The sequence below is a fragment of the Myxozyma melibiosi genome, assembly GCF_037950935.1.
Source record: "Myxozyma melibiosi strain Phaff 52-87 chromosome Unknown BZA70scaffold_2, whole genome shotgun sequence".
Lineage (NCBI taxonomy): Eukaryota > Fungi > Ascomycota > Lipomycetes > Lipomycetales > Lipomycetaceae > Myxozyma > Myxozyma melibiosi.
The window spans coordinates 336,619-357,120 of record NW_027042916.1 but is presented as its reverse complement, the minus strand read 5'-3'; the positions used below and the strand labels follow the sequence as shown (position 1 = coordinate 357,120).

At 52.7% G+C, this 20,502-nt stretch overlaps 11 protein-coding genes across 11 annotated transcripts; 5 read left to right on the top strand and 6 right to left on the bottom strand.

Annotated features, from left to right (window-relative positions):
• The first annotated feature begins 181 nt into the window (after positions 1-181).
• On the top strand, positions 182-1,652 carry BZA70DRAFT_108548 (NADH-dependent flavin oxidoreductase). The gene is made up of 2 exons (XM_064909392.1): positions 182-1,508; positions 1,577-1,652. The coding sequence occupies exon 1, from the start codon at positions 342-344 to the stop codon at positions 1,482-1,484; it is 1,143 nt and encodes a 380-aa protein (XP_064769649.1). The 5' UTR covers positions 182-341; the 3' UTR covers positions 1,485-1,508; positions 1,577-1,652.
• A 625-nt stretch (positions 1,653-2,277) lies between these two features.
• BZA70DRAFT_274682 (uncharacterized protein) lies at positions 2,278-3,101 on the top strand (the record flags this gene model as incomplete). Its single annotated transcript, XM_064912018.1, has 1 exon — positions 2,278-3,101. A coding segment is annotated over one exon (824 nt), but the record flags the coding sequence as incomplete, so codon positions are not given.
• A 616-nt stretch (positions 3,102-3,717) lies between these two features.
• On the bottom strand, positions 3,718-4,977 carry BZA70DRAFT_108583 (uncharacterized protein). Its single transcript, XM_064909393.1, has 2 exons — positions 4,218-4,977; positions 3,718-4,145 (listed from the first exon to the last, which is right to left on the bottom strand). Exons 1-2 carry the CDS (start codon positions 4,560-4,562, stop codon positions 3,750-3,752), a joined length of 741 nt encoding a protein of 246 aa, XP_064769647.1. The 5' UTR covers positions 4,563-4,977; the 3' UTR covers positions 3,718-3,749.
• A 106-nt stretch (positions 4,978-5,083) lies between these two features.
• Positions 5,084-6,717, top strand: BZA70DRAFT_235984 (uncharacterized protein; the record flags this gene model as incomplete). The annotated part of the gene is made up of 3 exons (XM_064910360.1): positions 5,084-5,755; positions 5,822-6,489; positions 6,552-6,717. 3 exons carry the CDS (start codon positions 5,084-5,086, stop codon positions 6,715-6,717), a joined length of 1,506 nt encoding a protein of 501 aa, XP_064769646.1.
• A 524-nt stretch (positions 6,718-7,241) lies between these two features.
• Positions 7,242-9,573, bottom strand: BZA70DRAFT_274674 (kinase-like domain-containing protein). The gene is made up of 3 exons (XM_064912017.1): positions 8,770-9,573; positions 7,962-8,705; positions 7,242-7,901 (listed from the first exon to the last, which is right to left on the bottom strand). Exons 1-3 carry the CDS (start codon positions 9,473-9,475, stop codon positions 7,414-7,416), a joined length of 1,938 nt encoding a protein of 645 aa, XP_064769645.1. The 5' UTR covers positions 9,476-9,573; the 3' UTR covers positions 7,242-7,413.
• Positions 9,574-9,873: 300 nt separating this feature from the next.
• On the bottom strand, positions 9,874-11,713 carry BZA70DRAFT_274672 (beta-lactamase superfamily domain-containing protein). Its single transcript, XM_064912016.1, has 3 exons — positions 10,392-11,713; positions 10,248-10,315; positions 9,874-10,191 (listed from the first exon to the last, which is right to left on the bottom strand). Exons 1-3 carry the CDS (start codon positions 11,532-11,534, stop codon positions 10,119-10,121), a joined length of 1,284 nt encoding a protein of 427 aa, XP_064769644.1. The 5' UTR covers positions 11,535-11,713; the 3' UTR covers positions 9,874-10,118.
• A 180-nt stretch (positions 11,714-11,893) lies between these two features.
• Positions 11,894-13,303, top strand: BZA70DRAFT_236142 (MMP37-like protein; the record flags this gene model as incomplete). The annotated part of the gene is made up of 1 exon (XM_064910368.1): positions 11,894-13,303. One exon carries the CDS (start codon positions 11,894-11,896, stop codon positions 13,301-13,303), a length of 1,410 nt encoding a protein of 469 aa, XP_064769643.1.
• An 84-nt stretch (positions 13,304-13,387) lies between these two features.
• Positions 13,388-14,710, bottom strand: BZA70DRAFT_108486 (regulator of Vps4 activity in the MVB pathway-domain-containing protein). Its single transcript, XM_064909390.1, has 4 exons — positions 14,475-14,710; positions 14,305-14,397; positions 14,080-14,228; positions 13,388-14,025 (listed from the first exon to the last, which is right to left on the bottom strand). Exons 1-4 carry the CDS (start codon positions 14,505-14,507, stop codon positions 13,473-13,475), a joined length of 828 nt encoding a protein of 275 aa, XP_064769642.1. The 5' UTR covers positions 14,508-14,710; the 3' UTR covers positions 13,388-13,472.
• Positions 14,711-14,744: 34 nt separating this feature from the next.
• Positions 14,745-15,598, bottom strand: BZA70DRAFT_274668 (AP-2 complex subunit sigma). Its single transcript, XM_064912015.1, has 3 exons — positions 15,404-15,598; positions 15,215-15,298; positions 14,745-15,131 (listed from the first exon to the last, which is right to left on the bottom strand). Exons 1-3 carry the CDS (start codon positions 15,473-15,475, stop codon positions 14,856-14,858), a joined length of 432 nt encoding a protein of 143 aa, XP_064769641.1. The 5' UTR covers positions 15,476-15,598; the 3' UTR covers positions 14,745-14,855.
• Positions 15,599-16,157: 559 nt separating this feature from the next.
• On the top strand, positions 16,158-18,141 carry BZA70DRAFT_108465 (spindle assembly checkpoint component Mad1). The gene has a single exon (XM_064909389.1). It carries the CDS (start codon positions 16,416-16,418, stop codon positions 18,021-18,023), a length of 1,608 nt encoding a protein of 535 aa, XP_064769640.1. The 5' UTR covers positions 16,158-16,415; the 3' UTR covers positions 18,024-18,141.
• BZA70DRAFT_274664 (exonuclease V) lies at positions 18,058-20,334 on the bottom strand. The gene is made up of 2 exons (XM_064912014.1): positions 20,042-20,334; positions 18,058-19,974 (listed from the first exon to the last, which is right to left on the bottom strand). Exons 1-2 carry the CDS (start codon positions 20,105-20,107, stop codon positions 18,136-18,138), a joined length of 1,905 nt encoding a protein of 634 aa, XP_064769639.1. The 5' UTR covers positions 20,108-20,334; the 3' UTR covers positions 18,058-18,135.
• Positions 20,335-20,502: the final 168 nt, after the last annotated feature.

Here is a 20,502-nt window from a genome sequence, read left to right as displayed (position 1 = left end):
ATCAGTTGGGAGGATTGTAGGTCAGTTATATATAGGACATCAGGCCAGCGGGCTAGAAACTAGAAACTAGGCAGGCACGGCTGGAAGCTTTTCAGAATAGCTCAGAATCCGGTCAGGGCCGAAAAAAAAAGATCAGGAGAGTGGATATATAACTACAGTGGATTTGCTTAAATAAAATAGGGATACAAATTATAACAATGCAGACTGAATACAATGCATCAACTTATGAGCAATACTATTTTTAAGCTATTAGTCGTGCATCAGCTTATCGACTGCTATCGCCCTTAGCGCTCCACACCCCGGCCTGTATCCCACTCAATTGCCCAATTCACCTGCTCGCGATGTCAGAGGTTATCGTCAAGGCCGCCGAGGGTGTCTCCTTCTTTACTCCAGCCCAGGAGCCGCCCGTCGGCACCTGCCTTGCCCCCGCAGAGGGTAAGGAGGTCCCCACAGCCTTCCAGCCTCTGACCATCCGCGGCGTCACCTTCCAGAACCGCATCTGGGTCTCGCCCATGTGCCAGTACTCGTATGACGACGGTTTTCTTACCGACTGGGCCGTCGTGCACTACGGTTCGTTTGCCGCCCGCGGTGCCTCGCTCACGATGATCGAGGCCACCGCCGTGCTTGACAATGGTGGGATTACTCCCGGCGACTCTGGGCTGTGGAAGGACGAGCAGATCGAGCCTCTGAAGCGGATCGTCGACTTTGTCCACTCGCAGGGCCAGAAGATTGGCATCCAGCTTGCGCATGCCGGCCGCAAAGGCTCGACTATGCCGCGCTGGACTGGTGTCAGATACGCCCACGCTGGTGCCCAGAGGGGCTTCCCTGATCGCGTCGTGGCCCCGTCAGCAATTTCGTTTGCTGACACCTTTGTTCCTCCCCGTGAGCTCACGACGGCCGAGGTTGAGGAGTACATCGAGGCGTTCAAGAAGGCTGCCGAGCGTGCTGTCAAGGCCGGCGTTGATGTTGTCGAGATCCACGGCGCGCATGGATACCTTCTCAACCAGTTCTTGTCGCCCGTCAGCAACAAGCGTACTGACGAGTATGGCGGCTCGTTCGAGAACCGCATCCGCTTCCCCGTCGAGATCGTCAAGGCTGTGAAGTCAGTCCTGCCTGAGAACATCCTTCTCTTCTTCCGCACCTCTGCCACCGACAATCTGGAGCACATCGAGCCCCTCGGCGTCGACTTGCTCGACGTCTCCACCGGCGGCAATGACCCTCGCCAACTCCTCGTCGGCGGTCCTGCTTACCAGGCCAAGCATGCGTATAAAGTCAAAGAGGAGTGCCCCAAGATCTTTGTCGCGCCCGTCGGTGCTGTCCATGAGCCTGATGTCATTGAGACCGTGCTTGAGAAGGCTGATGCGTTCTTCGTCGCTCGCCCGTTCTCGTGGGATCCTAGCTTTGTCTTGACGCTTGCGAAGAAGTACGGGATCACGGTTAAGTGGCCTGTTCAGTATGGCTACTACACGTCGCACGCTCACTAGGTCGGCTGAACCTATTGATGAATAGTATAGATGATGATGATGATGATTATGATGATAAATTTATGCTAAAGTCTGTTTATTAAAAATTATAGATTCCTGTTTGATGTGGCTTATTTGATTACCGAATATATAGCATACAGCACTTTGCAAACGTCGAAGAACTAAAAAAACACAAATACCTTGCATAATTCACATGAAAGCAGGTTCATTAGTAATCTCTCAGTCATAAACTTTATAACCTCGCCATCGCGTACAATGGCAAACAGCTCATAAAGTTCGTAAAGTCCGAGCATCGGACCTGCCTCGGTGCACATGAAACTGCCGCCTCAGCCGTGAGCTGCTGGTCAATTTGTTGAGGAGCAGATCAGGCAGTTGTAATAAGTAGAAGTTGACTGTCTGCGTGCTCGTCAAAGGCGAAGGCGCCATCGGTGATTAACAAGCCTTGCCACCGAAATGCCATAAATCTGTAGTAAACTGAGAGATTAGATAAGCTGCTGTCTCGTCCCCCTTTTTCCTGCCCATTCCCGCCTGTAAAATAGCCTGCCGGCGGTCATTATTAGCGGATAACAAAGTGCCATTATGTCAGACAGACCGCTGTTTTCTCTGGAAGTTTCTGTTCTGCACGGGGGCACAGGCCGGCTGATACCGAATGGCCCGGAATGAAAAATATCTCCCACCGGAAGCTTACTAATTATCAGACCCTCGAGGATTTATCCAAATACCTCCACACGGTCCCTTCCTTCCTCCTTCTCGAGTCCATCCCACAAGCAATTGACCAAATTACCTGCTCGCAATGTCTGAAGTCATCATCAAGGCCGCCGAGGGTGTTCCCTACTTCACTCCCGCCCAGGAGCCGCCCGTCGGCACCTGCCTCGCCCCCGCCGAGGGCAAGGAAGTCCCCAAGGCTTTCCAGCCTCTGACCATCCGCGGCGTCACCTTCCAGAACCGCATCTGGGTCTCGCCCATGTGCCAGTACTCGTACGAAGACGGTTTCCTCAACGACTGGGCCGTCGTGCACTACGGTTCGTTTGCCGCGCGCGGCGCCTCGCTCACGATTATCGAGGCCACTGCTGTCCTCGACAACGGTGGCATCACGCCCTACGATGCCGGTCTGTGGAAGGACGAACAGATCGAGCCTCTGAAGCGAATTGTCGACTTTGCCCACTCGCAGGGCCAGAAGATTGGTATCCAGATCGCGCATGCTGGTCGTAAGGCCTCGACCATGCCTCCCTGGACCGGTATCAACTACGCCCACGAGGGTGCTCAGAAGGGTTTCCCTGATCGCGTCGTTGCTCCCTCTGCGATCAAGTTCGACGACGACTTTGTTCCTCCCCGTGAGCTTACCACGGCTGAGGTTGAGGAGTACATTGAGGCTTACAAGAAGGCTGCCGAGCGTGCTGTCAAGGCCGGCGTCGACGTCGTCGAGGTCCATGGCGCGCATGGATACCTCGTGAACGAGTTCCTGTCGCCCGTCACCAACAAGCGTACTGACAAGTTTGGTGGTTCGTTCGAGAACCGCACCCGCTTCGCTGTCGAGATCGTCAAGGCCGTCAAGTCTATCCTGCCCGAGAACGTCCTGCTCTTCTTCCGCACCTCTGCCACCGACCGTCTCGAGCACATCGAGGGTCTCGAGAGCTGGAAGGCCGAGGACACTGTCGCGCTCTCCAAGCTCATCGAGCCTCTTGGCGTTGACCTGCTCGACGTTTCCACCGGTGCCGTCGACCCCCGTGGATCGATCGAGTACGGCCCTGCTTTCCAGGCCAAGTACGCGTACAAGGTCAAGGAGGAGAACCCCAAGATCTTTGTCGCGCCCGTCGCTGCTATTCACGAGCCCGATGTCATTGAGACCGTGCTTGAGAAGACCGACGCCGTCTTTGTCGCCCGTCCGTTCTCGTGGGATCCTAGCTTTGTCTTGACGCTTGCGAAGAAGTACGGCATCCAGGTTAAGTGGCCCGTCCAGTACGGCTACTACACCTCGCACGCTCACTAAATCAGCGAAGAGTTTTGATGAATTTAGAATAGATATGTGTATGATGCTGGCTATCTGATTACCGAAAAGTATAATAGTGAATATAGTAATGACGTATAATTGGCTCTGTTTTTTGTGATAATGTATCATTAAGGTCAAACCATAAAACACCGCAGGACGCTTGTAAATCTAGCATGAAGAGAAAGATTGCAAAGCAAAATGAGCGATATTGGCTTACTATACAGATTAGAAATAAATAAACAAAACACGTAAAACAGTCGACGCAAATAGTATGTTCAAGCAGCACTTGGCTTCTCAGCCTCGAGCTGGGCCTCCAATTTGCGCCGTGCTTTCAAAATCATGTCTTCTCGTTGCTTTCGTAACATTGCCTGTCTCTCCTCCTTTGAACCGCTCCATTTCATCTTCTTGCCTGACGCGCCTGTACTTGAACTTGAGGCCGCTGCTGACGGTGGTGGTGGTGGTGGTGGCGATGATGATGAGGTGGCGGCAGAGGTTATGTCTTCTGCTAGTTTGGGCTCAATTGGTAGACCGTCGGCGCCAATCTTGGTCTCAAGATGATACCGCGTGATCAGATCGGGAAATGCGAGAGACGATGAGATGGTGGCGGGAGTGGAAGATGAGCCGGCCGCTGAGGAAGGAGCTGGCTGGGCGCGCGGTTGTGCGTTTGGAGGCTAGAGAGAGGACCACAGTAAGCAAAAAGGAAATCGGCAGATGCAAGACAAGAAGTGTAAAGGATTCAGTACCATAGGAAGGCCTCCCTCGGCAAGGAATCTGTCGATGGTAGCCTCGACAGAACCCGACCGCTCGAGATCGAACCGGATCTGCTCGACGGTGAGCGTCGGTGCCACGCTCTGCACGACCTCGATCATACCCTGCGTGACTGGTCGTCGCGAGCGCGGTCGCTGCAGCTCAGAAGCCAACGAAGACAGGCCGGCCACGCCTGTGCTGGATGCTGTTGCCCTGCTCTGCGGAGTGCCTGTGGCTCCTGCTGGTATCTGCTGCTGAGGCGCCGATACGTACCAGCGCACTACCAGGAAGCCGATGATGATGCAGGCGATGAATGTGGTCGTCGTGCTGTCGGTAGCCATCTTGAACTATGAATATCTCTGGGTCTTGTGATCTTCCGTGGATGAGCTTGGGTATCAGCTGCGATGCCGTGCTGCCGTGTTGAGCCCTCTCGCGCGTCTGATACTTGGGCAGGAGGGTCGGGAGGAAGAATGTCTGGCACGTGCCCTAATCCCGATTATGTAACGGAGATGCACCGAATGCCGGTTCTGCCACTGCGAGGGTGGTGAGGACGACAAAAGAGCCAATTGAAAAGAAGAGGATTAATCCACAGTGAATCTGAGCAGAAGCAGTCTGTTAAACAACAACAAACTGCGCAGAGCAGAAAGAGCAAAGAGCATCCGTCCGTGCTCGTGATCACATCACTCCCGTCGCCGACATAACCGCCACTTCGCGACGTCTGTGGGTTAGGAACAAATCCACGAAAATTCTCGAAAGTTTTCAGTTTTTATATCTTTTGCTCTCCATTTCGCTGTCGGCCACCCAAAAGCCCAGAGTCTTTGGTTTATTTCGCATCGAACACTCTTCTTCTCGCCTTCTCACAATGCCCTTCGCATTGCCGTCCTCGCGCGCGGCGGTCGCGCTGCGCTCTATAGCGAAATCATGTCCCTACTCCTCCTCGGCCTCCTTCTCGCAAGCTCGCTCGAAGAGACACTTCTCGTCCGTCTTCTCTTCCTCGCCCTCGGCCCATCCTCGCAAGCGCTCTGCTCCGGCTGCGCACCCACACCCGTCGACCGTCTTCCGGCGCGACTTCCGCGCCTCGACGCCCTCGCTCGATGGCAAATCAGACCCCTACGGCACCCTCGGCGTCAGTAAGACGGCCTCGGCCGCGGAGATCAAGAAATCATATTACAAGCTCGCGAAGAAATACCACCCGGACATAAACAAAGAGCCCGACTCTGAGAAGCGATTCCAGGACATTCAGGCCGCTTACGAGATCCTCTCGGATCCGTCCAAGAAGTCCGCGTTCGACACCTACGGCTCCGCCGGCGGTTTCGACCAGAGCGGCGGTGGACCCGGTGATGGGTTCAACCCGTACAGCAACTTCAGCGGCGGGTTTGGCGGATTCGGCGGATTCGGTGGTGGTGGTGGCTTTGGCGGCGCTCAGGGCTTTGATTTCGAAGATATCTTGAATGCATTCTCCGGCGGCCGGAGCGGTGGACGAAGGAGAAGTGGCGGTGATACAGTACAGGAGTTCAGGGGTGACGATATAGAGGTGCGATATTCTCGTTTGACTGTTGGTTTTTGGACCGTGAGTACTAACTACTTTCATTCTATTTAGGTCGTGTTGACGATCAGCTTCCTTGACGCCGCCAAAGGCGCCGCAAAGGATGTTCACTACAACCCTCTTGTTTCTTGCAGCACTTGCTCCGGCAGCGGTCTCAAAGCCGGCCACAAGCGCACAACCTGCCGCACTTGCCGCGGTACCGGCACACAGGTTCACATGACCCAAGGCGGTTTCAGCATTGGCTCGAACTGCACAACCTGCGGCGGCACGGGTGTCTACACTGATCCCTCCTCTGCATGCGGTACCTGCGAAGGCCAGGGCGTGGTCAAGACTCGCCGCACGACCACCGTCGATATCCCGGCTGGTATTGACGACGGGATGAGACTCCGTGTCTCGGGCGAGGGCGACGCTCCCGACGTGCAGGCGTCCAAGAACGTTCGCGTGCACAGAGGAGATCTGTACGTGCGCGTCAAGGTCGCGCCTCACAAGTCGTTCACGCGTAACGGCGCTGACTTGTTCCACACTGTCGATATCCCGATGACGACTGCCGCGTTGGGTGGCCGCGTCCGCATTCCTACTCTTGATGGAGAAGCCGACATTGCTGTTCCGCCTGCGACTCAGTCGGGTATGACCATCACCATGACCGGTAAGGGTCTGCCTGTCGTGCAGCGACGGTCGGCTGTCGGTGACATGAAGGTTACTTTCAAGGTCCAGACTCTAAGGTATCTACATCTCTTTCTTTCTTTTTACCAATCCCATTGATCATAGCTAACAAATCTTCTAGACCGACGACGACCGAGCAAGTCGAGCTCCTTGAACGTCTCGCAGACGCGTTCAACGACCAAACCGCGCGCCGCAAGCTCCACCCAAAGCCAAAATCACCCTCTCCATCATCCTCGTCTGATTCTTCGCCCTCGTCCGAGTCGGATCCTTCGTCATCGTCCAAGTGAGTAGTTCCCCTTCTTGCTTGGAGCTCGCCTCCGGTTTGCTTTTCTACCGCAAGCCAAAAGAAAATGAAAAAAAAAATGTGTGTATTTTTGAATATATGGCCGTTCGTGATTGACTGCACTCGCTGTTCTCCCGCATTTCTATTTGATGTTTTTGCTGATTCGGATGCAGGTCTTCTCGCAACCAAGCTGCTTCCAAGGACTCCTCGTCATCTGATCCGTCAAACAACGGCCAGCAACAGGGTGAAGGTTTCCTGAAGCGGACGCTCAAGAAGATCTTTCACACCGACGGGGACGGGAAGAAGGAGTAATCTGTGAGAGCTTTCCGCGATCATGATTCAAGATATACGAAGCTGCTCATTTTGTATATAACATATCCCATAGAGAACAAAAAAAATTCAGAGTGGGAGCATTAATGTGTTGATGTATATAGTTTCAGGTTCTTTTTTTAGACTCGCTCCCCTTTATTCATTTTGTACAAAGTTGAGGAATTCATTTGTTATCATTTATCTCAAATAAGAAAAAGCTTGTAGTAGTATTATAGTCTTTTTGATTACTGGGATCAACTCCATCTATCTAAACCATACCATATTACTATTGAACGCCCATTACTTCAACATAGAAGATACATTAAAACTAAAACACTAAAGAAAAGCAAACAGCACAAAAAGCAATTTTCCTGCCAAATTCATAAAAACATCAAGGCAAATCAACCAGCCACCACCGACTCCTCGCCAGATCATCAATCGACCCCCTCCTCGCCGCGTTCTTCTGCAAACACATCCCGAGAAAATCAAGGCACTCGGGACTCACGTCCTTGCGCTTCGACGTCAGATCCCACTGCTTATTGATCGCGTCGTCCGGCGAGCGGAAGGGGGTTTGGCCCGTGAGACAGGTGTAGATCAGGATACCGAGCGCCCAGACGTCGGATTTTTCGGCGTCGTAGGGTTGTGATTGGAGGACTTCGACGGGGGCGTACTGCAGGGTGCCGTAGAACTTGCGGAATTGGGCGCGAAGAGGGCGCGGGGTGCGGCCGGCGGCGGTGGAAGGGGACGAGGAGGAGAAGGACGAGTGGGGGGGTGAGGGAGGGGTCGTCAGAGGAGGGAGGACAACGGCGGAGCCAAAGTCGATTAGTTTGACGGTGAGGGTGTTGTCGACCAAGATGTTTTCGTCCTTGATATCGCGATCTACAAGTCGAGGTTAGCATAGGCGAATAAAAACTTCAAACTTCTGAAGGTGATACATACGGTAAATGCCTAGACTGTCAAGGTACCAAAGTGCATTCACAATCTGTCGCATCATATACCTAACTTGCCGCTCGGTCAAGTTCTTGCGCGTCTCAATCATCTCAAACAGATCATGACTGTCGCGCTTCATCGCAACCCGCACTTCAGGCTCCTCCTCTTCGCTCTCCGGCTCACTCTCCTCGTCCTCGTCTTCGTCATATTCCACATCCATCTCGGACGAGAAATCAACGTCGGAAGACGACGCCGAGTGCGGTGGCACGTAATCGCCGTCTAAGGACGAGTGGTACGATCCCGCGTCGTCTAGCTCGCAATCAGCCTCGCCCTCGGCGTCAGTATCAGCAGCACCATCTGACTTCATCTCTGCCGCATTCTTGGCCTCCTTTTTGAGCTGCTCGGGGCCCTTGCCGAGTGCTTGCATGTTCTGAATCTTCTCGACCGCAAGTTTGGTCAGCGGCTGTCTCGGCGCTGCAGCAGGAGTCTTGGGTTTCCGGCTCCATGGAGTTCCATGTAACTCAGTGATGAGCACGAAAAAGATTTCGTCCTGGAAATATTCGTAAAACCTGATGATGCTCGCATGGCCGCCGCCCTCGGCGACGCGTAGGAGGACGTACAGCTCCATCGGGAGCATGCCATGCACGCGGTCGTGGATCCACGAGTGCGAGGGGATCTTGGAGCGGTAGATGAATTTCGCGGCCACCTCGCGGCCGTCGGATTGTCTGGTTGCAGACATGACGAATCCAAAACCTGGCAGAATAGTAAGCAAGACGCGTCGTCGCAAAAGTATATCAGTAAAAGAAAAGATACATACCACCACTTCCAAGCTCATCGCCGAGCTGGTATCGTTCCTCAAACTCAGGAATCAAGGTATACCCATTCAACTTCTCGCTCACCACCACAACTTTCTTCCGTTTCTTCAGCTGCTGCTGCTGTGGCAGTGGTGGATAGTCCTGCTTCTGCTGCTGCGCGGCGGTCGCGGCGCGTCGGGCAGCGATGGTCGAGTACGACGCGTCATTTGCAATCTTTGCGCGCTTGTGCGAGGTCAGGGTCGAGGAGTTGACGCGCTTGGATGGCGAGGTGGGGAATGGCTTTGCGGACGGGACGGCGGAAGGCGAGTAGGACGACGGGGAAGACGAGGAGGGTGTCGGGGGGTAGAAGTGGTGAGTGAACGCAGGGGGCCGGTAGGTTGATCTGTTGTTGCTGGTGCTGCTGTAGTTGGAGTTGTTGTTGCTGTAGTTGTACTGCTGCGAGCTTTGTTGCTGGGGAGTGGCGTACTCTTGCTTGGGACGCGACTTGTATGTGTACTGCGCGTATTGCTGCTGCTGCTGGTAGGTCTGCTTTGCAGAGAAGTAGGACTGCGTCGGCAGTTGCATGTACGGCGTCGCAGGCCGGGGCGGCGAGGACGAGAGCCCAGCCGAGGACGATGATCCAGACATATTGCTGAACTGCAGTCGTGGAGGAGGCGGAAGCGGCGTCGGGGGAGTAGGCAGGGCATGCGGGTGCTGCGGAGGCAGCATGTTGACGAACGGTGAGTGCGGAGGGGACGAGGGAAGCGGATACGGTTGGTAGAGCGCGGAGTCGTAGTTGCTATTGCTGTTGCTGTTGCTGTTGCTGTGGCCGTACATTGTAAATCCTCGGATTGTCTGTCGGGAAGCAAGGCTGAGGGAGAAGCAGGCGAGAATATAGGCAACCGAGGACAAGGACCAGCCGAGACGCGTCGAACGAGCGAAAGTCCCGACGCGTCTGCGCGCGCGAACAAAGGAATTTTATGAAAATTCCCAAAATTGAATTTAGTCGTTGTTGGGAGACCTAACCCTGAACGCGTCCCGCACGCGCCGGCTGCCTTCTATTATGATAGGAAGGAGTTGTCGTTGGGGGACCAGGGCCTATTGGTCTTAAATAGAGAGATTTTTTAGGGATGATTAGGGACTGTTACAAGTAGGGCTAAATAAACAGCAGTAGTTTTGAAAAAGTTGGAGAGAGCTCCTTGGCCGTGCTCAAGTGCAATGCCAACAAGGAGTGGAATCTCGAGGCAAGACGTGCGCCTCATGGCAGGTCTACTCGAAGGGCATGAGTGAGTGAAGATTAGCCGTTTCCGCTGGCCGCTAGCGGAAGCTGGATTCACAATAATCTTGAGCACGGATAGAAACGTATATTACATTACTTGTCAACAACATCAACCTCAACCGACTGCCCAACCTGAATCGCGTCAAAAACACCCGTCTCGGGGATCCTATAGGTCTCGCGTTAGTTTCGTTCTTAAATATCTGCTGTAATGCTCAAACGTACGAAAACTTCTTAAGTGCCTGCTTGAGTTTCTGAATTGGCTCGAGAATCGGTTCGTCGGTGAGGATCCACTAGTGCCGAGCCTTGTTAGCAAATGCCCTCTCTACCTTGACCGTCAAAATCGCTAAACAGAAAAGAGGGACTCACGGTTCCAAAATGCATAGCAAGAGCCCTCTTCGCCTTCACATCCTTGAATATATTCACTGAGTCCTCGGGATCCGAGTGCACCCTGCTCATTATATGCCGGGGAGAATAAGCCCCGATCGGCAACAGCGCCAAATCAAAAGGTCCTCTGTACTCGCCAATCTCCTTAAACGCGGGACACGAAGGAAAATCTAGCTCGTGGTCGTCAATCTCTGGATCGAGTCTCGGAACGGCTCTGTACCCGGTATCGCCCGCGAAATAGACTTTTCCGCCATTCTTGTCGCTCGGACTGTCGATTGCCCATGAGGCACACAGGACCTTCCCATGGTCTGAGAGCGTTCGATTAGAGGTATGCTGTGCGGGAAGACACGATACTGTCGCAGACACGCCGTCCACGGTGATTTGCCGCTGGTCCCACCAGTCAAGTTCGGTGACGTTGCCGCTCCGCACGCCGGTGGCCTCGAACCAAGCCTTCATACCCAGCGGCACAAAGTAGTGAATCCCAGGAAACTGCTGCATGAGTAGTTTGATGGAATACGTATCCAGGTGATCGTAGTGCGCGTGTGAGATGCAGACAACGTCCACGCGGGGCAAGTCGCTGACTTTACACGGCGCCGGCGAAATACGGCCAAATCCCGGCAAAAACGACGGCGCACACTTTGTCCCCAGCAGAGGATCAAACAGCACATTGATCCCAGACGGCATCTCAGTCAGAAACGTCGCATGGCCAAGCCATGTTGCGCGAATCTTGCTCGCATCGCGAGAGCAGTCGGCGGAGAGAAAGGCAGGCACCGCCAGCGGCATCATGTCAGCAGATGACTTGACGGGCTTCCACTCGCCGATGATTTTGCTCCACAGCACCTCGGTGGGGGCAATATCGCCTTTTCCGAAAGATTTCCACGGGGCCTTGAAGTGGCCAGAGGCAGTGTGGTGGGCCTTCTCGGCTGCTGACGGTGGGTTCTGAGCGCTGATGACAGGAAGCGAAACAGTGACCGAGGAGGTCGAGGAGGCGTCTGAGGTGACAGAGGCTTTTGAAGAGGACATAGGTACACGAGACGCAGGAGCTAGTGTTCGAACTGCAGACAAGAAGGTTGATGCGGACGAGGATGAAGAGGACGAATGGCGCACAAAGACGCGAGGAAGCATTACTGCCGTAGACAATAGGAAGCCAAGGTCGGTGGAGAACTTCTACAACTCGCGAGTAAAAGTCAACAGATTTAATGAGCAGTACCAACAACAACTAGACAATATACAGTACGTCTGTCTCTCCAAGACTCTGCCTGCTGCACGAAGCAATGTCGAGTGCTGCCGTCTAAGCTCGAGAAAGCCGGGGAATGACAATAATTGTCTTTCCGAGAAAGATCTGGCGGCCGCTTCTTGTGCGGCTCTTTTATTACATAATGCTAAAGTGCATGATGACGTAGCAGATTACTCATCGAGTGATGATGTGCTGCAACCTCTGTCCGCATCTTCCCCAGCCCCGGTCATCGACTAAATCAGCCATCATGAGAAGCATTCATAGAGCACGCGCAAGAGTCGCGGTTGTCGACTCGTTTTCCGTTCGGATCCTTCGTTTTTCAGGACGTTCTGCGGCCTGTTTGTGTCTAGTCCGGCCGTCCTCCTCCTCGGCGCCGTCTTCCGCTCCTTCCCCTTCTTCACACATCGCTGGCGATCTTGACCTTTCCCATCCCCTCTCCGAACGCCATCTGCACGAAATCAAACGCTTCTCGGATCTACCGGAAGGCTTTGGTGTTAACCAACACATCCCAATTGACAACCATCTCAAAGAGCATCTCCGCGGGACGCTATGGAAATTCAAGGCCCCCATCCGGTATGCTTTCGCGTACGGCTCCGGCGTCTTCTCGCAAGGCACCTCCGCGCAGACCGCGCAGAAGCCGCAGATCGATCTCATCTTTGGCGTCTCGCACGTTCAGCATTGGCATTCGCTCAACATCACACAGTATCCCGAGCACTATTCCGCTCTGCGCCGGCTGGGTTCCGCTGCAGTTGCGCGCGTTCAGGAGCTCGGCGCGGGTGTCTACTTCAACCCGTACGTCGAGCTCAACGGGCTCGTGATCAAATACGGCGTTATCAGCATTGAGCGGTTGACCCAGGACCTTTTGTCGTGGGACACTCTCTACGTCTCCGGACGACTGCACAAGCCAGTCAAGATCCTGCGTGATGACCCCCGCGTGCGGTTAGCGAACCAACGTAACCTATTCTCGGTCCTCCGCACAGCACTCCTGCTTCTGCCAGAGACATTCACCGAGCACGAGCTATACTCGACCATCGCCTCGATCTCATATACCGGAGACCCACGCATGCAAGTCGGTGCCGAGAATCCACAGAAAGTGACAAACATCGTCACGAACCAGATACAGCACTTCCACCGCCTCTATGCGCCTTTGATCGATACACTTCCAAACTTACAGCTTTCGGGAGCGTACGACAACATCTCGCTTTCGTCGGATTTCATCTCGCTCAAGCAGGATATGGATCCCGTCAGAAGAGGCAACATGGTCGCCCGTCTGCCGACATCATTCAAGCAGCGACTATACGACCGCTACGCCAAAATCCTCTCCGTCGACCCTTCAAAGTACTCCACGCCCGTGGAATCGGCCGCCACTGAAGCCAACCCAGGCTACAACCACCCGTCATCCAAAATCCTGCCTCGTCTCGTCGGCACCGAGTTCGACCGCATGATCGCCGCCCGCGCCGACCTGCCTCAGGAAGTCTCGCGCGCAATCATCGACACCGTCAAGTGGCCTGCCGCCGTGCAGAGCGCAAAGGGAATCGCGACCGCCGGTCTTTCGAAAGGATTCAAGTATTTGGGTGAGAAGTTTGCGAAGCGAAGGGCGGCGGCTGCTGCTGCTGCTGAGCGCTCGGAAGAAAAACCATCAGACAAGTCGTCGTGAAGGCTCTGAAGTGCGCTCCGTAAACAAAAAGTTATTACAGATTAAAAAAGTTATTCTATGCTGAAATTATTAGTACATTATCCAGTTGATTTTAGACTATGTATATATGACAATACAACTAGCGCATTGTGATAAAACTAGTCTCTGTAATCCAAAACTCTTCATCTCCTCAGCGTTTCAGCGCCGCAAACCGTCTCGACAGCTCATCCAAATCAGGCACCGCATCCTTCTTCGGTGCCGCGAGTGCTTTATTGACATTCTTTCCCTGATACGTCACCGCCGGTTTCGGATTCTCCGGACTGGCAGAGATCGGCGCGACCCTGATCGGTGCCGTGCCCACGCTCGGTAGTTGCAGCTGCTCAGCCGTCTCCGGCACGCCGCCGCTGGGCGAGTCGTTGTCGTCATCAGCAGCGTCGTCTTCCGATGGCAGAAACTTCTTGCGCTCTTCCTCGCTCAGTCCGCTCCAAGGGATCTTGTACGTGCGCGCGATTTCCTCGAGATATAGCTTGACCAGTTCTTCGCTCGGTGGCTCAATCACCAGCTTCTTGTACACGCGCGGACTGACGACCGACGACGAGTTCTCGAGCGCATCGCGTGCGAATTCCTTGCCGTATCGGGCTATCAGTATGTCGCGCGCCTGTTGCAGCTCCTTGACTTCTGTTCGGCCTGCGGCGTAGATGATTGACTTGACGGCTTCCTCTAGGCCGGGGTCGCAGTCGCGGCTGTGAGATGTTAGATCGAGCTCTAATCAATCAAGTAGATAAAGAGAATCATACCGCTGGTCGATGAGTCCTATCCGAGCAAGCAGGAGTTCACAGTAGAGTTCGAGGATCTCGAGAAGCTCCACGTTGATCTCCTGACGGATCACATTCTCGACTCTGATTTTCGCAGACTCTGTCTTTTCGCTCGAGAGAAGTTGTGCTATCTGTCAAAGCTGCTGGTTAGTAATTATCCTCATATTATCAGAGTGTGTAGATGTGAAATCAAGAGATGGTACTGACATCACGACGCTGCTGCTTTGCAAGAGCGGTGTCCTTTTGCTGTATATGCCGAAGACGAGTAATTGACAGCTTGAGCTGTATCTTGAGGCGAGTCTATAGTCGAGAGAGACAAACGTCAGCGCGTGCAAACACATATGAATATAACTCGAAATTGATAATGGAGAACATACGCCAATCTGCGGGATAGCCACTGGTCGAGACATGGTTGAGATACTACTAAACCTGGATATAAAAGAAACTAGCTGAAACAGTCGTTGTATTTGTGCCTTTATAAAGTCGAACGAGCAGGTGATGTTGAAGATGAGTGCAAAACCGAGGACGATCGAGTGTGACGTTATCGGCTGCTATCTGATTTTGGACTCGGCCTTTGAGCTGCGAGCGGCTTTGCCCGAGTTTTAGGAACAGGCCGTTTCTACTCTCTTTATATCTACTATTTTCATTATCGCAGCCATGAATTTCCTTAAGATCTAACTATAATACACAAAAAATAGAATATAACAAAAACGCCGTGAATAACCAAGCAGAGCAAATCAGTCTTTGCCATACAGCCACTATTCTAATCGATCAAGATACTCCAGGCGATGCAGCACAACCTGCTTCGACGTCTCCTCGATTTCGCCCGCCAGAAAGACCTCGTCCAGAATCGCGTACACTTTGTAAAAGTTAAACACAAGATCGAGCTCGCACACGTTGCCGAAGAACGAGTCGAGAACTTCGACAAAGAAGTGGATGGCTTCGAGATAGGCTAGTTCGTTGTCGTTCGAGTCGACGCAGGCGCAGAAAAAGAGGCCGGCGTAGCGGCGGTAGACTATCTTGAAATTCCGAAACTAGCAAGCAGGAGAATAAATGCATTAGTATTGCAATAGTTGTGAAGAAGGAGTATGGAAGACAAATCAGGTTCGGAATTTACCTCGACGAAATTGGATTGATATTTCTGGTCTCTCGGAGCTACTAATCGGTGCACCTCGCCCTTCAATCGCACTTTCTCCTCATCCTAAATTCACAAATAATACGAGTTAGCTATACCGCTCGCAAATACCGCTGGCTGTGCACTCTCGGGCCTCCAGATACATCAAATCTCCTGATCGAGGGGACTCACGTCGTATGGAACATAGTACTTTGCCAGCCGGGTTTTTCCTTGCCGGTTCTGGATCAAGATAAACTGCAGCATCTGAAAATAACACAGAAACAGAGATCTCGCTATCAATCGATCGCTCTAAATAATCAGAAGCAAACCTATGAAACAATCACAAAAAGCTGGAACGAAATACGTAAAGTGATCCGCTGCAGCCGCGCCCGCGTTGAATTTAGCGTAAATAAGATTCACATCAACCGCATCACTCGCCTTTGTTTACTTTCTCTCCACTGAACTCCATCCCGCCGACAGACACCAAAACCAATGCCCAAACTGACCGCAACGCCGCTGCAGTCGAGCTCGTCGGGCCATTCGCAGCCTGGCAGCTCGATTCCTGTGCCTCGGCGCGCATCTTCGCTTTTTACGCCGGGGATCTCAAAAGTAAGTACCTTCTTCCTCGCGCGACAGTTTCTGATTCCACGCATGCTAATTCGTTTTGTAGCAACCTGTCTCCAGAACACTGTTCACATCAACTAATGACAATCAAGACAAAAAAGCTGGTCCGCAGCAAGCAAAGCAAGAAGATCCCGCGACGATAATCGCCGCTCTCCGAGCTGAGAACCATGCGCTGAAATACGAGCTCTCAAATCATAAAGACGAGCGTGAGCGGGACAAGCTGCGCTTCGAAGATACTATTCGCGAGCTTGAGCACAAGATCTCGGAGGAAGGCAAACGCGCAGATGTAACTTTTCTCATCTCTTGAATTTTGTTTACGTGGTGTGAATATCATACTGACTACAACGACTACACGCAGACCCTCGAAACAGATCAACAATTCCTACTCACAAAATTCAACGAATCAACAGCCGAGCTCACCGCGCTCAAATCCTCGCTTCCAAACGTGAAATCCTCGCTCGAGAAGCAAGTCCGCACGCTCGAGCAAGAACTCTCAGATGCCCAGGACGCACGGTTCGAAGCCGAATCCGCACTCCGCGCAGCAAACTCGCAGGCCAAGCGCCAGACAGATGAGCTAAGGATGAAAAATACGTCGCTTTCAACTGCGGTCGAGGAGCTTACTGAGCAGCTTGCTGCTGTGCAGAGTCGATCGCAACAAAGTCATTTGCGCGTCAACGAGCTCGAAGACGAGAATGAGAAACTCGCGCTCGAAAACAAGTCGCTCAAATCAAAAACAGAAGAACTATCAAACCTCTCGACGCTCGAGTCCCAGCTTTCCGCCCAAATCGCCCTCACAAAATCACTCGAGTCAAAGCTGCACATAATCACCCCAGAGCTCACATCTCTTCGCGAATCCCACAAGAAATTCAAATTCATCCAAGAAGAAAAAACACTTCTCGAAGCGCGTCTGAAGCTGATGGAAGATCTGCGACGGCAGGTCGCGGACGCAGAACTCGAGGCCGCGAATCTGCGACAGGAATCAGCTCGCTGGGCGGCGTTCATGGAAACCGAGGATGCGTTCCACTCGCCCGAGGACGTGATGCGTGCTCTGAACAACGAACGTGCAGAGCGGCTCGCTCTGCTCGACAAGGTAGGCCGATTAGAGGCCGAATTAGCGGCGCGCGAGGCAGGTCTGGAGGGAGACGCTCGCGAGTTGGCTGATATAGAGTCACAGGTGACTTCATTGCAGGAGACAATAGCTCGGAATGCGAAGGCGATGGCGCGACTAGAGCGACAAAAAGCGCTGGCGGCCAAAGAGTCTGAGTTTCTTAGGGAGCAGCTCAAGAGCTTTGATACTGAGGAAACGGTGTTTATGCAAGGGAACTTCGACGCGCAGAAAAATAAGCGGATCGAGAATCTGGAAAAGCTGTTGGCAGAGGAGAAAGAGGAGATTGACCGTCTTACCACCGAACTCGCAGCTTTCGACAAGAAAGACAAACAAGCAAGCGATACCTCTACGCCCCGCAAGCGCGCGCGCTCGCAAGAGGACGGCGTCGAGCACGACGAGCGGATCGGCGAACTACTCCGACGAAACCGCCAACTTCAAGACGACTACACAAAACTTGTCAAGAACGAAGAGACCGCCAAGAATGAGATTCGCCAGCTGCAAAACAAACTGAAAACACTCGAATCTACCGCCGCTGTTCAATCGCGCGTGCTGCAGCTGCGCGATAATCCTGCTGCTCGTGACCAGGCGATCAAGAAATCAATGCTCGACGCTCTCCGCGCGGAGAACAACTCGCTCCTCGCACAGCTCGAAAACCGAAGAGAGGATATCGGCCAGGTGGTCAGCATCAACACGCTCGACAGAGTGAAGCTCGAAATCAAGGAAATGGAGCGCGAGGTAGCCGAGAAGGAAAAACGGATCCGCAGAATGAAAGAGATCTGGTCCGCGAAATCCGTCGAGTTCCGCGAAGCAGTCTACTCGCTTCTCGGCTACAAGCTCGATTTCCTGGCCAACAACAAAGTCCGCGCGACCTCGATGTTTGCCTCCTCGGACGACGAGTCGTTCACGTTCGATCCCGCGGCGGGAACGATGAAGATGGGTGGGCGTCCTGATAGTCCGTTTGCGCAGGAGTGTGCGAATTTGATCACGTTCTGGGTGCAGGAGAGAAGAGAGATTCCGTGCTTCTTGGCGGCGCTGAACCTGGAATTGTACGATAAGACTACGAAAGCTGCTCGCTTTTGATTAAGTGGGCATATAGATTTGCTCATACGAAAGATTTTTTAATTCAATAAATCATTATGAAAAACTCCACTCGGCATAACACCAGATACAACGCCATTCACTGCACACTCCATTATTCTTCTTTACTAACCTCAAGCACTCCAGCCTCCTTGCCGTATTTTTCAAGAAACGCCTGCCTATTCCTCACCGCGGATTCGCGTATCTTTGTTAATCTCCAGTCGCATCTGTTGTTGAAATCACAATACCGACACTTGTGCGCCTCCTCGACCTCCACGCCCTTCGGGTCGCGCTCTGCGCGCCAGTAGGAGAGCATATCCTTGATATACGCCTCGAAATCTTCCTCTTTGTACGTATAGTCAAAGCCGCCCAATATTGTGCCTTCTTGTTGCCCAATGTAAGTCACTGATAGCTGATCACTGACTTTGCCTCTAAACTCCTTGAATTTGAGACACAGCATCTTCCAGACTTCACCCAGGGTCTCGTAATTCAGAAGCAGGATCACGTACTGCTCCCGCTCGTCCTCGCTCAAATCTGTGAGCGACGGCGATCGCGGACCCACAATTTCATGCCAGATCAAATCAACCACAAACTCGTTTTCTGTAATTTGACTGTGAAATTTCTCTGAGAGCTTCGTATTAAGATCGAGATTGAGATATTGTGCGACAGCGGCGTAGTCGAATTTGCCTTCAGTAAGATCCTCAAACAGACGTTTGTAGATCAAAACCTGGTAATATGCCGAATCGCGTTGAGATTTCTCCGGAAATGTATCGGATTGTCGGGTTTTGTCATCCCCGAGACGAATTCGTCGGGGCTTAGACGAATCATCGTTGCTTGGATTCAAGGTGGCCTCCTGTGGCGTACTAGTTGTTATGAACTGTGTAATGCTGGATTGCTTGCGATTTGGTGACAATACCTCGCCCGCGGCCTGTGATTGCGGTGTAGTGGATTGTTGAGAATCAGATGGGCTTTGGGCTTCTGTCGAGTCGCTGAATATTGTGCCAGATTGCTTTGAATCAACAGACGAAGATTGAAATCGTCTATGTGCTTTGCGCGGACGCTCAGGATTAGGGCCAATACCAATATATTCCACGCCTGGTGGATGATAGTCATCAGAGACAAACTGAACCTCGTCAATGATACCACTGACGTAAACGCCATCTATGAACCCAGGCGCTCGAACTTCACGTACGACTGCGTCTTCCCTTCCTTCAGATGCAAGCCGACACAACGATAGCAAGCGTAGGAGCGTATCTATAAGCTCCGCGGCCTTGATCTCTTCCCGAGTCATGCCCTCTGTGTCGACTTCCAACTCCTCATATTCCGCTTTCTCACGCTCGGAATGGATCTCAGTGCCTCTCTTCATTGCTGCCGTCGTCCGTTTGGTATCTGTATAGAGTTTATAGAAATTTTGAAGCTCGCAGTACATAGGTGACACAAGATCGGACACAGACAGTTTCCAGCCGCCGCGGTATTTGTCGAGCATAGACTGTCCTTCCATGCCAACCGCGTCCTTGAAATGCGACGGTAACGGAGAACTAAATCCTGAAAATGGGGCTTCATCCGACTCGGAGGGTGAAGATGGAACGCCGTCAGAATCCAGACTTTGGAGGGGTCGATATTTGGTTCTCAATGCAGGTACAGCGACCGCCTCGGACGGTTCAAATTCATATGGCGGAATATCAACGTCAAGCCAGACCACGTCCGATTTTTTCCTCCTTGAAGCGGTACCAGCAGTTTTTGATCTCCCCTCGACAGCGGATTTCCGACGAACGCGTGTCTTCGGCTCTGCAGGCTTGGGAGCGTTGTCTTGCAATGAAGAGGTCTCGACGAATACTACCGAACTTTTCCGCGGTCTCCCGCGACCGCGCTTGGGAGGCGCGGGGTCCAACATCGAAGGCAGGCCGATTGGTGGTAAACTGGGCAGCTTATCGCTGGTACCTTCGCCGACTGTCTATGTCGAGTGTTAGAGCGTGGTTCAGCTTTGAAGTGTGACACAACGACAGTCAAATAATACACACATTCAGATACCTCACGTAAGGAGGCCTCACTAAAGGGCGACAGCGCGCGAGTGTTCGTAGCAGCATTGTCCGGTTCTAGGAGTCGCTGCTGCTGCTGCTGCTGCTGCGGGCCGCTGATCGTCGACGGCGTCTTTTCACTTTCGCTGACAAGTGCAGCTAGATACTCTTCGTCACAGGAGAGCTCAGAATCATAATCGGTATCCCACATAAGAGGACCTCATGCGATGAGCTTGTGATTATACTTGGGCGGTACAGAGTATGTGCAGAGGGCGGTGAGGCTGCTGTAGGTGCTGTTGTTGTGGTGATGGTTTTGTTGTCAGTTTTTTGTTTGAAACTAAACGCCCATCGCGCGGGTCACGTTAATCAATTAGTCAGCAAATTTGCATCACGTGACTGAAGAGTAATAATGTGACTAAGCGATGGCGTAATATCACGGATTGCGGCGAAAGAGTCAGGGAAAA